This window comes from Schistocerca serialis, chromosome 2 (assembly GCF_023864345.2).
Source record: "Schistocerca serialis cubense isolate TAMUIC-IGC-003099 chromosome 2, iqSchSeri2.2, whole genome shotgun sequence".
Taxonomy (NCBI): Eukaryota; Metazoa; Arthropoda; class Insecta; order Orthoptera; family Acrididae; genus Schistocerca; species Schistocerca serialis.
In genome coordinates, this window is record NC_064639.1 from 1,073,947,437 (window position 1) to 1,073,960,813 (window position 13,377).

At 45.0% G+C, this 13,377-nt stretch overlaps 1 protein-coding gene across 1 annotated transcript in view; it reads right to left on the minus strand.

The window, feature by feature from the left end:
* Positions 1-703: 703 nt before the first annotated feature.
* LOC126456631 (uncharacterized) overlaps positions 704-13,377 on the minus strand; it is a 96,107-nt gene continuing 83,433 nt past the window's right edge. Inside the window, exon 3 of the mRNA XM_050092375.1 lies at positions 704-829. Within this exon, the coding sequence (XP_049948332.1) occupies positions 704-829 (126 nt within the window). The remainder of the gene's footprint in view (positions 830-13,377) is intronic.

Below are 13,377 nucleotides of genomic sequence, written 5' to 3' on the forward strand. Positions count from 1 at the left end.
AAAGTTATCTCGGAAGTTCAAATGGCTCTGAGCACTATGGGACGTAACATCCATGGTCATCAGTCCCCTAGAACTTAGAACTACTTAAACCTAACTAACCTAAGGACATCACATACACCCAGTTATCTCGGAGGGTCAGAGCAGATGTTACCCGTTTAGAGTCGATTCGTTGTAATTACGCCAAATAGGAGTAGCTGGTAGACTGTTTTGTTCTTGTTAGATACCTATTTTATTATGCAGCCGAGTTCACATATGTCCATTTGAACCAATAATGCAGAGGGTGATACTAAAAACAGCGGTGTGATTTTTCGTGACGAGACCGACAAAAGTGGGGAGTTATATAGTTTCCCTGTGAAACTCGAAACTGTTTCTGTTACGGCGTAAAGTCAAGCGCCGGCACGCCAGTCGGGAACGATAGAGCAAAGAAGACTGTGAGATGGGGTCAGCCAATCGCATGCTGACTGACATCCCTTCCAGGACGACAACGCGGCAGCAGCGCCCCGGTAGGTGAGGAGGACATAAGCGCCACGCCCGACTCGTCGCGGCCCAGTTCAATAGGCGATTCAAGATCAGCGACTTGGATAGTGTGGTGTTTCAAAAGTCTAATCAGGAAACATCGCGTTTCTTTACCGCTTGAGCGACGCCAGGTAAGAAATGTTAATATATATATTTATTTATTTGTAGTATGGTAAGCGAAGACTTGTTATTTAAAAAGATTTAGTTTCTTTTCTTTCATGTCGAGCGTGGCAGCAAGATGATCCATTGGGGACTCCAGACGCGGCGGACGACGAGAGCTAACCACTATTGCATCGTGGTCGACGGCCGGCGGCTGGAAGAACCGTTGAAACATCATGCTGACCATTCTTCTTCTTCTTCTTCTTCTGCTTTTACGGCCTCATTGGACCACTTCAGTCAATCATTTCTGGTCCTCTTCTTTGGTATTTTCTCCTTCCGAGTGGCCCAGTATCTCTTCATTCGTTCCGATGCTTTTCGTCGTTCCTCATCTGTAAATACCCTTTTCATTGTATGTCGTTTGTCAATTTTTGGTTTAAATCTTATTTCTGTGTCCATGCTGACCATTATTGAAATATGTTTTATGTTTTTTTTTTATAAAAGGAAAAGGGGTTCAAAGTTGAATGTAGAATGATAAAGTTTGTAATTGGATGTCAATCGGTTATCAACTGTGAAATACACTTAGAGTTGGAAGTTGATTCTGTTGTTACGACATACATCGTAAATATTACTTATGTGTGAAATTTGAAAAATTTTATTAAAATTCAGACTTCTTGAAGAGATTCTGGCAGAATTTTATCAGGAGTGTGGACGATCTTCAATAATTAACTAGTTTAAAGTTTTATTAATGAGAAGTCGACACGTATTGACATTTTGAAAATAATCGATACTGTGAAGTGTATTAAAATTCTGTTTTAAAACTTTATCGGCGATTGTGGTCAAGAAGATCGGTTTTAAAGTGGAATATTTCGTTAAATGAGAACAAGATTGATTCTTTAGTGTTATTAATTATTTAAGGAAAAACTAGGAGAATTTCAATTTATTCTGGCAAAGATATCAAGGAGTCTCAGTCCACACAACGAACATATAGAAACTCTGTGACTTTGTTGAACCGTTAAAAATTTTTTTACGATAAAACTTGTCTACAACAGGGACTGGTGAATTTTGCTGCGTCTATCCTTATCTTCCAGGTTGAATCTGCTACAGCTTAATGTTTTTCTTTATGGATTTTTCAAGTAACTGGGGAAGAACTTATAATTTGATCTGTGGCGGACCGTCGATATTGGGTACACGGTTAGGCTGTTGTGAAGCCTGTTGGTTTGCACATTGCCTTTTCTTTCCCCTGCTGCAGACATCGTTGCTGAGTTGCTGCGACAGGATATTCGGTTCAGCGCAATAGCAGCGACTTCGATAGCACTTCAGGGAAGACTTTTGTCAGTTAGAGATCAGCAGTCACTGCAAAGAATGATTACTTCGTATGTCGCCCTTTGCTTGCGAAACATCTGTGTAATGAACAAAGTTGAGTATCTTATCTGATTGATTGTAATAAAACTCATTAATACAAGTTGTCTGATTGCTTGTCTAGCGAACCGAGTATGCAGACTTCCTAGAAACAAAAGACTGACGACGAGGCTGGTTCAAAAGAGTTTCCTAATTTCCATTATTGTATAAAACAAGCTACACACATAATAAAAAGTTTTGCATCACCTCGGTTCCGAGAGTTCCCGAGCCTGTAATGAAAATTGGAATAGAGATCAACATAAACGTAATTTCCGTCATTTTTACTGCTCAATAAAACCGCACATTGCATGTTGTACCACCACACAGCGAGACCTTCAGAGGTGGTGGTCCAGATTGCTGTACACACCGGTACCTCTAATACCCAGTAGCAGGTCATCTTGCATTGATGCATGTCTGTATTCGTCATGGCATACTATCCACAAGTTCAACAAGGAGTGCTAGTTCTGCAGCATCGCAGGAGAGCTTCTGTAAAGTTTGGAACGTAGGAGACGATGTACTGGCGGAAGTAAAGCTGTGAGGGGGCGGCGTGAGTCGTGCTTGGGTAGCTCAGATGGTAGACCACTTGACCGCAAAAGGCGAAGGTCCAGAGTTCGAGTCTCGTTCTGGCACACAGTTTTAATCTGCCACGGTGTTTCATATCAGCACACACTCCGCTGCAGAGTGAAAATTTCATTCTGGAATCATCAAGGTACTGTTGGTCCAGATTGTCCCACTCTGCAACGGCGATTCGGCAAAGATCCCTCAGAGTGGTTGGTGAGTCACGTCGTCCATAAACAGCCCTTTTCAATCTACCCCAGGCATGTTCGATAGGGATCATGTCTGGAGTACTTGCTGACCACCCTAGTCGAGCTATGTCGTTATCCTGAATGAAGTTAAAAAAAATGGTTCAAATGGCTCTAAGCACTCTTAGAACTACTTAAAACTAACTAACCTAAGGACATCACACACATCCACGCCCGGGCAGGATTCGAACCTGTGACTGTAGCAGCCGCGTGGTTCCGGACTGAAGCGCCTAGAACCGCTCGGCCACCGTGGTCGGCTGGAGGAAGTCATTCGCAAGATGTGCACGATGGAGGCGTTAATTGTCGCCCATGAAGACGAATGCCTCGTCAATCTGCTGCCGATATGATTGCACTATCGCTCGGAGGATGGCACTCACATATCGTACAGCCGTAACGACACCATCCATGACCACCAGCGGCGCACGTCGGCCCCGCATAATGCCACCCCAAAACAACAGGGAACCTCCACCCGGAGTGGCCGCGTGGTTTGAGGCGCCATGCACGGAATGCGCGGCCCTCCCGCCGGAGATTCTAGTCCTCCCTCGGGCATGAGTGTGTGTGTGTGTGTGTGTGTGTGTGTGTGTGTGTGTGTGTGTGTGTGTTGTTCCTAGCGTAAGTTGGTTTAAGTAGCGTGTAAGACTAGTAAACGATGACCTTAGCAGTTTGGTCCGTAAGGAATTCACACACACATTTTGAACCTCCAACTTGCTGCACTCTCTGGACAGTGTGTCTAAGGCGTTCAGCCTGACGAGGTTGCCTCCAAACACGTCTCCGATGATTGTCTGCTTGAAGGCATATGCGACACTCATCGATGAAGAGAATGTGATGCCAATCCTGACTGGTCCATTCGGCATGGTGTTGGGCCCATCTGTACCGCGCTGCATGGTGTCATGGTTGCAAAGATGGAGCACGCCATGGACGTCGGAAGTGAAGTTGTGCATCATGCAGCCTATTGCACGCAGTTTGAGTCGTAAACCGACATCATGTGGTTGCACGAAAAGCATTATTCAACATGGTGGCGTTGCTGTCAGGGTTCCTCCGAGCCATGAGCCGTACGTAGCGGTCATCCACTGCAGTAGTAGCCCTTGGGCGGCCTGAGCGAGGCATGTCATCTACAGTTCCTGTCTCTCTGTAGCTCCTCCATGTCCGAACAACATCGCTTTGGTTTAATCTGAGACGCCTGGACACTTCTCTTCCTTCCTGGCACAAAGTAACAATGTTGACGCGATCGAACCGCGATATTGACCATCTAGGCGTGGTTGAACTACAGACAACACGAGCCGTGTACCTCCTTCCTGGTGGAATGACTGGAACTGAGTGGCTGTCGGACCGCCTCCGTCTAACAGGCGCTGCTCATGCATGACTGTTTACATCTTTGGGCGGGTTTAGTGACATCTCTGAACAGTCAAAGGGACTGTGTCTGTGATGCAACAGTCAACGTCTATCTTCAGGAGTTCTAGGAACCTGGCTGATGCAAAACATTTTTGATATGTGTGGTTTGTCTTATGAATCGCACGTTAGGAGCGACACCAGTTGCAGACACACAAAGCTGCTACTAAAACTGTCGCAACAGCTGCGCGGCGAGCGCGCCAAACTGGGCGTCTTCTGCCCTCCCTCCCCAAACACCTCTTCGAACACAGCCTGTCCGCTTCGAGCTTTCGTGCTCAGACAAGCAATTTATTATTCCTTGATGTCTTAACAGATGCTCTACCATTTGGTGTCTTCTTCAGTTGGTTTCTACGCACTCCTTCCCTCGCCGATTCTGGTAACAACCTCCTCATTTCCTATCTGTTTAATCCTCTTAATTTTCAACATCCTTCTGTAACACTGCATCAGAAAAGCTTCGAATCTTTTCTTTTTCTGTTTTCTCATAATCTCTGACTCACTTGCATACGATTCTGGGCTCCAGACGTACATTCAGAAAAAAATTATTTCGCAAATTTAAGACCCATGTTTTTGTGAAATTCTCTTCGTGCCTGTATTGGTCTTCGTGTATCATCCTCGCTTCATCTGTCAAACATTATTTTGCTTTAAAGGTAGCAGGATTCCTTCATTTCGTCTATTAAGTGATGCCCAGTCCTGATGTTAACGTTATAGATAATCTCACTTCTGCTTTTACTCGTTTATTTTCATCCTTCCTTGATTCTCTCTAGGTCTATTTTTTGTGCTCAGAAGACTGTTCGCTCTATTCAGCAGCTCCTGTAGTTCTTACTCACTCTAACTGGAGATAGCAACGTCGTATTCTGAAAGTAATTTCTGGAGTGTAGCCTTGTGCGGATGTGAAACTTGGACCTTAACCAGTTCAGGCAAGAAGAGAACAAAAGTTTTTAAAATGCGGTGCTACAGAAGATTGCTGATGATTGGATGGGTAGTGAATCGAACTGAGGAAAAACAAACTTACGGCACGACCTGACTAAGCGAAGAGATCAGTTAATAGGCTACACTGTCAGTTCGGCAAAAGTAGAAAGGGTGACGGTGAGCGTAAAATTGTAGGAGTCCAATGTCTGACTGCAGTAAACATCTTCATATTGATGTATGTTACGCTGATTATGTAAAGATGCAGAGAGCTGCGCACGATAGACCAGCGTGGAGAGTGTTATATCCACAGATTAGCACGCATGTGCGAACAAAAATTTTTTATTAGGTGGAGCAAGGCCACCGCTTAGTTTTACAAAAAGATAATCTTTCTTCGAAAACAAAAGGCTTCTTCTAGTACCAAAATTTTCTAACAAGCCAAAGAATATGCCACCTTATTGCATTGAAATATTAGCAACTGAACTGAATTTACGTTCCTTTGTCGGGTTTTCTCTCGACGCTTTCCGACGGATGCCGAGGAAGTAGACGGGCGCAGAGTCCAGGGTCGATGGCCGGCGTAGCGAAGACGTGGCACCTGGACGTTCCGGCTGCGTCGAAGTCTCTTCCGGACGGCAGTCCGTGGCGGGTCGAAAGACGCCTGTTTCCCTTTCTTCCGGCTATTTAACACGGTGGCTCCAGTCTTCCTCCGCTGATACCGGAGTGATGATTGGCGGCCTTTGACGATGCCTGACTGGTGGATGGTGATATCATAGTGTGACCATCCGTGCCGGAAAAAGGCTCGTGCGCGTGCGTAGTTCGCGGATGATTGAATGTTTGGCGGGAACGCCTCTAGCGCCTGCTGGCGGAAGGCGCCGGCACTAAGTTTCAGGCGCCGCTGAGCTCTGGCGCAGTAGCCGACCGTTGCGTTTGTGTGGAGCTGCATCAAACCAGTCTTCGGACTGAATAAAACAGCAACAATGGCAATCGCATCAATGAATCTTATCATTTGCGTAGTTTCATCCTAAATTTTAGTCCCGCCATAAAGGATTATTTTATTCTCATCATTTCGTCTTCAGTGTGCAAACAGAACAACGGGGGAGACAGACTGCGACCTAAACTTACCTTTTTGATCCGAGCACTTCTCTGTTGGTATTGTGCTTTTATTGTTCCCCCTTGGTTCTTGTACATATTTCAAATTAATCGTCTTTCCCTAAGCCTTATAGGTCGTTTTATAAGAATTTCAGTAATTTTGCGCCATTCGTCTAACACTTTCCCCAGGTCGACAAATCCTAGGAAAGTGTCTTACTTTTTCCTGAGGTTTCCATTGATTAACAAGCGCAACGTCAGAACTGCGTCTCTAAACTAATCGCTACATAACAGTTCTTCTATTCTCTTCCCCATTCATTTCTACATTATTTTTTGCATCAAATTAGATACATCAACTGTTAAGCATATTTTAAGATCTAATATTTACACGCCTTTATTCTCTTCGGGATTTTGTGGCTGGTCTTCTTCCAAAAGTCGAATTGTATGTCTCCTATCTCATAGATTCTACACACTTACTTGATAATTGTTTTTCATGAAATGTATTCCCAGATCGAATACGAACAAGCATCATCTTCAGAAGGGACTGACAACAAAAAGAACTGTACCGGACCGTGACTCGACCCCGGTTTTGCTGCTTTATGCGAGCGGTCACTTCAAACTGCTTTGGCTATCCATGCACGACTCACCGTCTCACCTAAAGTTCCATATGTTGTCGTTCCTGCATCACAACCTGTACTCGTACATACATTTCACAATTCCCGTACAGGGGAGGACATTTTAATTGAAAGTAGCTACCGGGTATCGGCGAATAAATACGATATTGCAAGAAACACATGAAATTCATTCGTAGGTGCGACTATCGACTACAATTAGGGAATGACGACAGTGCAGATTTGTGCCAGACCAGGATTCGAACTCGGATTTCCTCTTATTTGCGAGTGACCGCCTTACTATTACGCACTTCACGGCGAGACCCAAACTTCAAGATGTCGTCAACCACGCAGGTTATGGATAATGGCCGACTGGCCATGCAGCGTTCTCGGATAGTCTAATGGTAAGGCGACCCCGATCCTGCACAGATTTTCACTGTCGTCATTCCCTTATTGAGCTGATTGTTATTCGCATGTGCAGCTGTGAATATATTTCATGCATTTTACAACGGCTGTAGTTGCTGCTCGCTGGACTCACATCCGGGAGGACGATGATTCGAAGATTCAAACTCGCATCCCGCCGTCCTGATTTGGGTTTTCCGTGATTTCTCTAAATCATTCAAGGCAAATGCCGGGATGGTTCCTTTGAAAGGGCGCAGCTAATTTCTTTCCCCCTGCTTAAAACAGTCCGAGCTTGTGCTCCCTCTCTAATGACCACAATGTTGAAGGGACATTCAATCATAATCTTTTTTTTCAGTTGCCGCAGTGGGCATCGTTCTTCTTAAAAACCTAGGGACCGCAACATCGTGTTAGTATTTTTGCTGACACTTCTCCCAATGATTTTAGACATCTAGAAGGAATTACAGGCGTCGTTTCTGCTTTCTTTCTTCACAAGTCTTGCAGAGCTCTGTCAGAATCTGATTCTCATACTGAGTCTCTTGTGTCTTCTAAATCAACACTGTTCTTCTATCACGTCAGCAGACAGTTCCTCTCCCTCGCGGAGGTTCTTCATGTACGTTTTCAACCTATCTTTTCTCTACCCTGCGTTGAAGATGAAAATTCATTTTCAACTTATAATGGTGAAGCCCTTGGTTTTAATTTCCAGAAAGCTATTTTTAGTTTTCTTTTACCATTATAAAATATTAATGTGTGTTACTTATACCACATTTGGTGGCAACAGATATCCCAATGTATCATCGCGGAAAGCTAAAGCAAAAAAAGATAGAGAAAAAGGGTTGTGTTTCTGGATAATTAAGAGCCGGCTAATTGCAGACACAAATTAAGAGAACTTTTCTCCGTTACTTGTATTGAAATCGCTATAAAAGTGTCGACTAGAGAGCTCCAATTGGAAAATCGTGGCTCTAAAGAGCTCATTTCCTTCCGCACCTCCTACAGAGGAGGGACGGGAATATCAGAGCCAGCCACGTTTTCAGGAAGAACACCGTTTATGCATTTATAGCGCCCTCCGCCGCGCGCAAACTAAATGAACAAGTAATGAAGCCAGGCGCCAGCGCCGCTCTGGCCCGCTAATGAGATTCATTCTCGCGGTGTCCTCGCCCCTTCCTTCCGGCCGCAGACCGAGACCCCACCCCCTGCGGAACGTCATCGGTGTCGGGCCGGAGTCTGCGAGGCGACGACGACGGCGCGGCAGGAGAAGAGGGGACGCAACGGAACGGCGTAAATTATTCGCCGCTCGCGGAAAGGGATCGGCGTACAATGGGGCGCTCTGAGGAACCGACACGCGCCCGCGCGTCTTACGGTGGAGCTCTCAGAGGACTTGTACTGATGTGACGGTCTGAGAATGAAGCAAAGGCGACTGCGTTCTCCCGTGGAGGCGAGGCTGCGCACGTCAAGAGTAGTTTCGGGACGTTAGCAGAGCAGGTTTCCCGTTCCACCCCATCGCTACGTATTAGTATGTGAAGCCACGCCTCTTAAAATATGCATGGAAACTGAGATTACCAGAGAACCAACAGGGGTAGAGTGAAGCATCACTGCTGTGAGACATATGAGGAATGATAAACGCCAGTTCTCAGGAGTGTTTGAGCAATGAATGTGAAAGCTGTCAGTCGCATTAAAATTTCTATGTCTTATTTAATTAAGATTTTGTATAACAGTAGATCTGGCCAGCAATGTGATACGGGGTGATACACGGGAGACGGACGGTTTTGAACTGCGTAGTACTGAGGGCGCGGTGGTGGGAGGTGGTCGTGGTGGGGATAGTTCTGATCCACACAAGACGCCATTTCATTTACTCAGTCACTATGGAGAAACAGGACTTGCAACGTCGAGTGTTTATCTATGACAATTTCGTGAAAAGTGGTGAGTCTATTATTCCTACGCAGCGATCGTTTCGTGCGCGGTTTAATGTCGGTCGACATGGAGCTGTTCCGAGCCGTAACACAATCCTCAGATGGGTGGAAAACTTCAGATCAACTGGAAACATACTGGATAAGAAGCATCCTGGCCCGAGACGCGGAGTAACGCCACCGGAAAATGTTGTAAGGGTAAGGAAAGCGGCTGTCAGAAGCCCAGGACGGTCAGCTAGACGTCATGCTAGTGAGTTACGAATCAATTGTGAACCGGTTAGACGAATTTTGCATAAAGAATTAAAATTCCATCCCTACAAAATTGTCCAACAACTTAAGGAAACTGATTTTGCTGTACGAGAAGACTTCGCTTACAGAATGCAACTGATTTTGGGATAGAACGAAAACGAAATTATACTGATGAGCGATGAAGCTCACTTCAATTTAAACGGGACCGTGAATAAGCAAAACCTACGTTACTTGGCTCCAGAGCATTCACACCTTATCCACCAGCGTCCTCTACACTCAGTAAAAGTAACAGTCTGCTGTGCTCTTGGCTCTGTTGGCATTATTGGACCTTATTTTTTTGTAGAGAACGGGACCACAGTTACTGTTAATTCGGTTCGTTGCATTCGTATGCTTCAAACACTGTTGAAACCAGAACTAAGAAGACGACGAATCCCTGTAAAACGCGTTTGGTTCCAGCAGGATGGGGCAACATCGCACACCGCAAACACTTCAATGACAGTTCTTAGACGCATGTTTCCTGGCCGAATTATCTCACGTTTTGGCAATGTTTCTTGGCCTCCCAGGTCTCTCCACTTGTCAGTATGTGACTTTATTCTGTGAGGGTGCCTTAAGAGCTGTGTCTATAACCACAAACCACGAAATTTGGACGAGTTGAAGAATGCAATCATTCAAGAAATTGCTACCATCCCTGAAGAGATTTTAGTCCGTGTGATGGAGGATTTTGAGAAGAGACTTGAGTCCTGCATTCGAAATGATGGACATCACCTTGACGACATTATTTTTTACAAATAACTTTGTTAACTAAAATGGCAAATAACGAGCTTTGATTTTGTGTAAATAAACATGCATTAATTTTAAAGTTGGCTGACAAGGGAACCTCCCCATCGCACCCCCCTCAGATTTAGTTATAAATTGACACAGTGGATAGGCCTTTAAAAACTGAACACAGATCAATCGAGAAAACAGGAAGAAATTATGTGGAACTATGAAAAAATAAGCAAAATATACAAACTGAGTAGTCCAAGTGTAAAATATGCAACACAAGGAATTTGTAAGCTGAAGAGCGCCGTGGTCACGTGGTTAGAGTGATAAACTGCGGAACGAGAGGTCCTTGATTCGAGTCCTCCTTCGAATAAAAATTTTACCTACTATATATATAAAGTTACGATCTGACCGTTCATTCATTGACGTCTCTGTTCACTGTAATAAGTTTAGTGTCTGTGTTTTGCGACCGCACCGCAAAACCGTGCGATTGGTAGACGAAAGGACGTGCCTCTCCAATAGGAACCGAAAACATTTGATCGCAAATTCATAGGTCAACCGATTCCTCCACAGGAAAACACGTCTGAAATATTCTATACGCCACTGGTGACGGCAAGTGCGTCACATTACAGGAATATGTTGTCGATCCACCTAACTTGCACACTTGGCGAATGGGTAAAAAGATTCTTCTACCTTGCCCGATTTAGGTTTTCTTGTGGATGTGATAATCACTCCCAAAAAAGTGATGAAAACATAAGAGTTTGTCACACAAATGGCAACAAATGAATGCAACAGTTTCACAGTCGCACAGTTTTCCCTGTGCTCTGTCAAAACATACGTTTTTAACGTTTTCAAGTTTTTCCGTGTGTAGATCGTCAAATCCTGCATGTGTCCAAGCAAATCTGAACATGTCCTGGAATTTTGGAGAGCGAAGTTGATCATGTCTGAGTGCATGAACTTTGATAATTGTCTGAAAATAAAAAATTGAAACTTTTCACTCGAGGGAGGATTGAACCAGGGACCTTCCGTTACGTAGCTGTTCACGGTAACCACGGGTCCACGGTGCTCCTCAGTGTACACGTACCTTGATGTGGCTTATTTTGCAGACGCACTACTCAGTTTGTATATTTTGCTTATTTTTTCATAGTTCCATACAACTTCTTCCTGTTTTCTCGATTGATCTGTGTTCAGCTTTTCATGGCCTATCCCTGTGCCAACTTATAACTAAATCTGAGGGGGGTGCGATGGGGAGGTTCCCTTGTGAGTATTATTTCATTAAAAACCGTCCGTCTCCCGTGTGTCACTCTGTACCTTTAGCACCTGTAACGTAACTTACACAAATATCTACTGCGATGTTTAACTTCCACACACGTAGTTGTTTGATTACTCTCGTAAATTTCGACGAAAGTATAGAATATTTTTGGCCTTCATGGTGGGTAAGCTTCATTATTAGAATGATCTTATACAGAATTAGAAAAATGTACTGAATACACTTCATTGTTGACAGCCGTTTGAATTACATGAAATGTATTTGGACTTGCGAGTGATGACAGCTATCAGCTGTGTAATGGAATGACGACAATGAAAATTTGTGCCGAACCGGGACTCGAAACTGGACTTCCCGCTTATCGCGAGCGGTTGTCTTACCATAAAAGTACACTACTGGCCATTACAACTGCTACACCACGAAGATGACGTGCTACAGACGCGAAATATAACCGACAGGATGAAGATGCTGATATATGCAAATGATTAGTTTTTCAGAGCATTCACACACGGTTGGCGCCGGTGGCGACACCTACAAAGTGCTGAAATGAGGAGATTTCCAACCAATTTCTCATACTCAAACAGCAGTTGACCGGCGTTGCCTGGTGAAACGTTGTTGTGATGCCTCGTGTAAGGAGGAGAATTGCGTACCATTACGTTTCCGACTTTGATAAAGCTCGGATTGTAGCCTATAGCGATTGCTGTTTACAATATTACCACATTGCTGCTCGCGTTAGTCGACATCCAATGACTGTTAGCAGAATATGGAGTGGGTGGGTTCAGGAGGGTAATACGGAACGCCTTGCTGGATCCCAACGGCCTCGTATCACTAGCAGTCGAGATGACAGCCATCTTATCCTCATGGCTGTAGCGGATCGTGCAGCCACGTCTCGATCTCTGAGTCAACAGATAGGGACGTTTGCAAGACAACAACGATCTGCACGAACAGTTCGACGACGTTTGCAGCAGCATGGACTATCAGCTCGGAGACCATGGCTGCGGTTACACTTGACGCTCCATCACACACAGGAGCGCCTGCGATGGTGTACTCAACGACGAATCTAGGTGCACGAATGGCAAAACGTCATTTTTTCGGATAAATCCAGGTTCTGTTTACAGCATCATGGAAGCGTGTATTCGTCATTGCCATACTGGCGTAACACCTGGCGTGATGGTATGGGGTGCCATTGGTTACACATCTCGGTCACCTCTTGTTCGCATTGACGGTACTTTGAACAGTGGACGTTACATTTCAGATGTGTTACTACCCGTGGCTTTACCCTTCATTCGATCCCTGCGAAACCCTACATTTCACCAGGATACTGCACGACCGCATGCTGCAGGTCCTGTACGGGCGTTTCTGGATACAGAAAATGTTCGACTGCTGCCCTGGTCAGCACATTCTCCAGATCTCTCACCAATTGAAAGCGTCTGGCCAATGGTGGCCGAGCAACTGGCTCGTTACAATACGCCAGTCACTACTCTTGGTGAACTGTGGTATCCTGTTGAGTTGCATGGGCAGCTGTACCTGTTGCCATGCAACCTCTGTTTGACTCAATAGCCAGGCGTATGATGGCCGGTATTACGGCCAGGGGTGGTTGTTCTGGGTACTGATTTCTCAGGATCTATGCACCCAAATTGCGTGAAAATGTAATCACATGTGAGTTCTAGTATGATATATTTGTCCAACGAATACTCGTTTATCATCTGCATTTCTTCTTGGTGTGGCAATTTTAATGGCCAGTAGTGTATTTGCACACGACTCACGGCCAGAGCCAAACGTCACATGTCGCCAAACAAGCATCCACAGCCTTTACTCATACATCCATCACATATATTCCCGTACAGGGGAAACATTTTACTTGACAGCCGCTTGCCCGGTGTCAGCGGATAAAAACGACTTTGCAGTGCCTGTGTTATTCCGAAGTGCGATGCAATGTTCCTTCGGATACGTACGGGAATATACATACTGGTTGTATGAGTGCG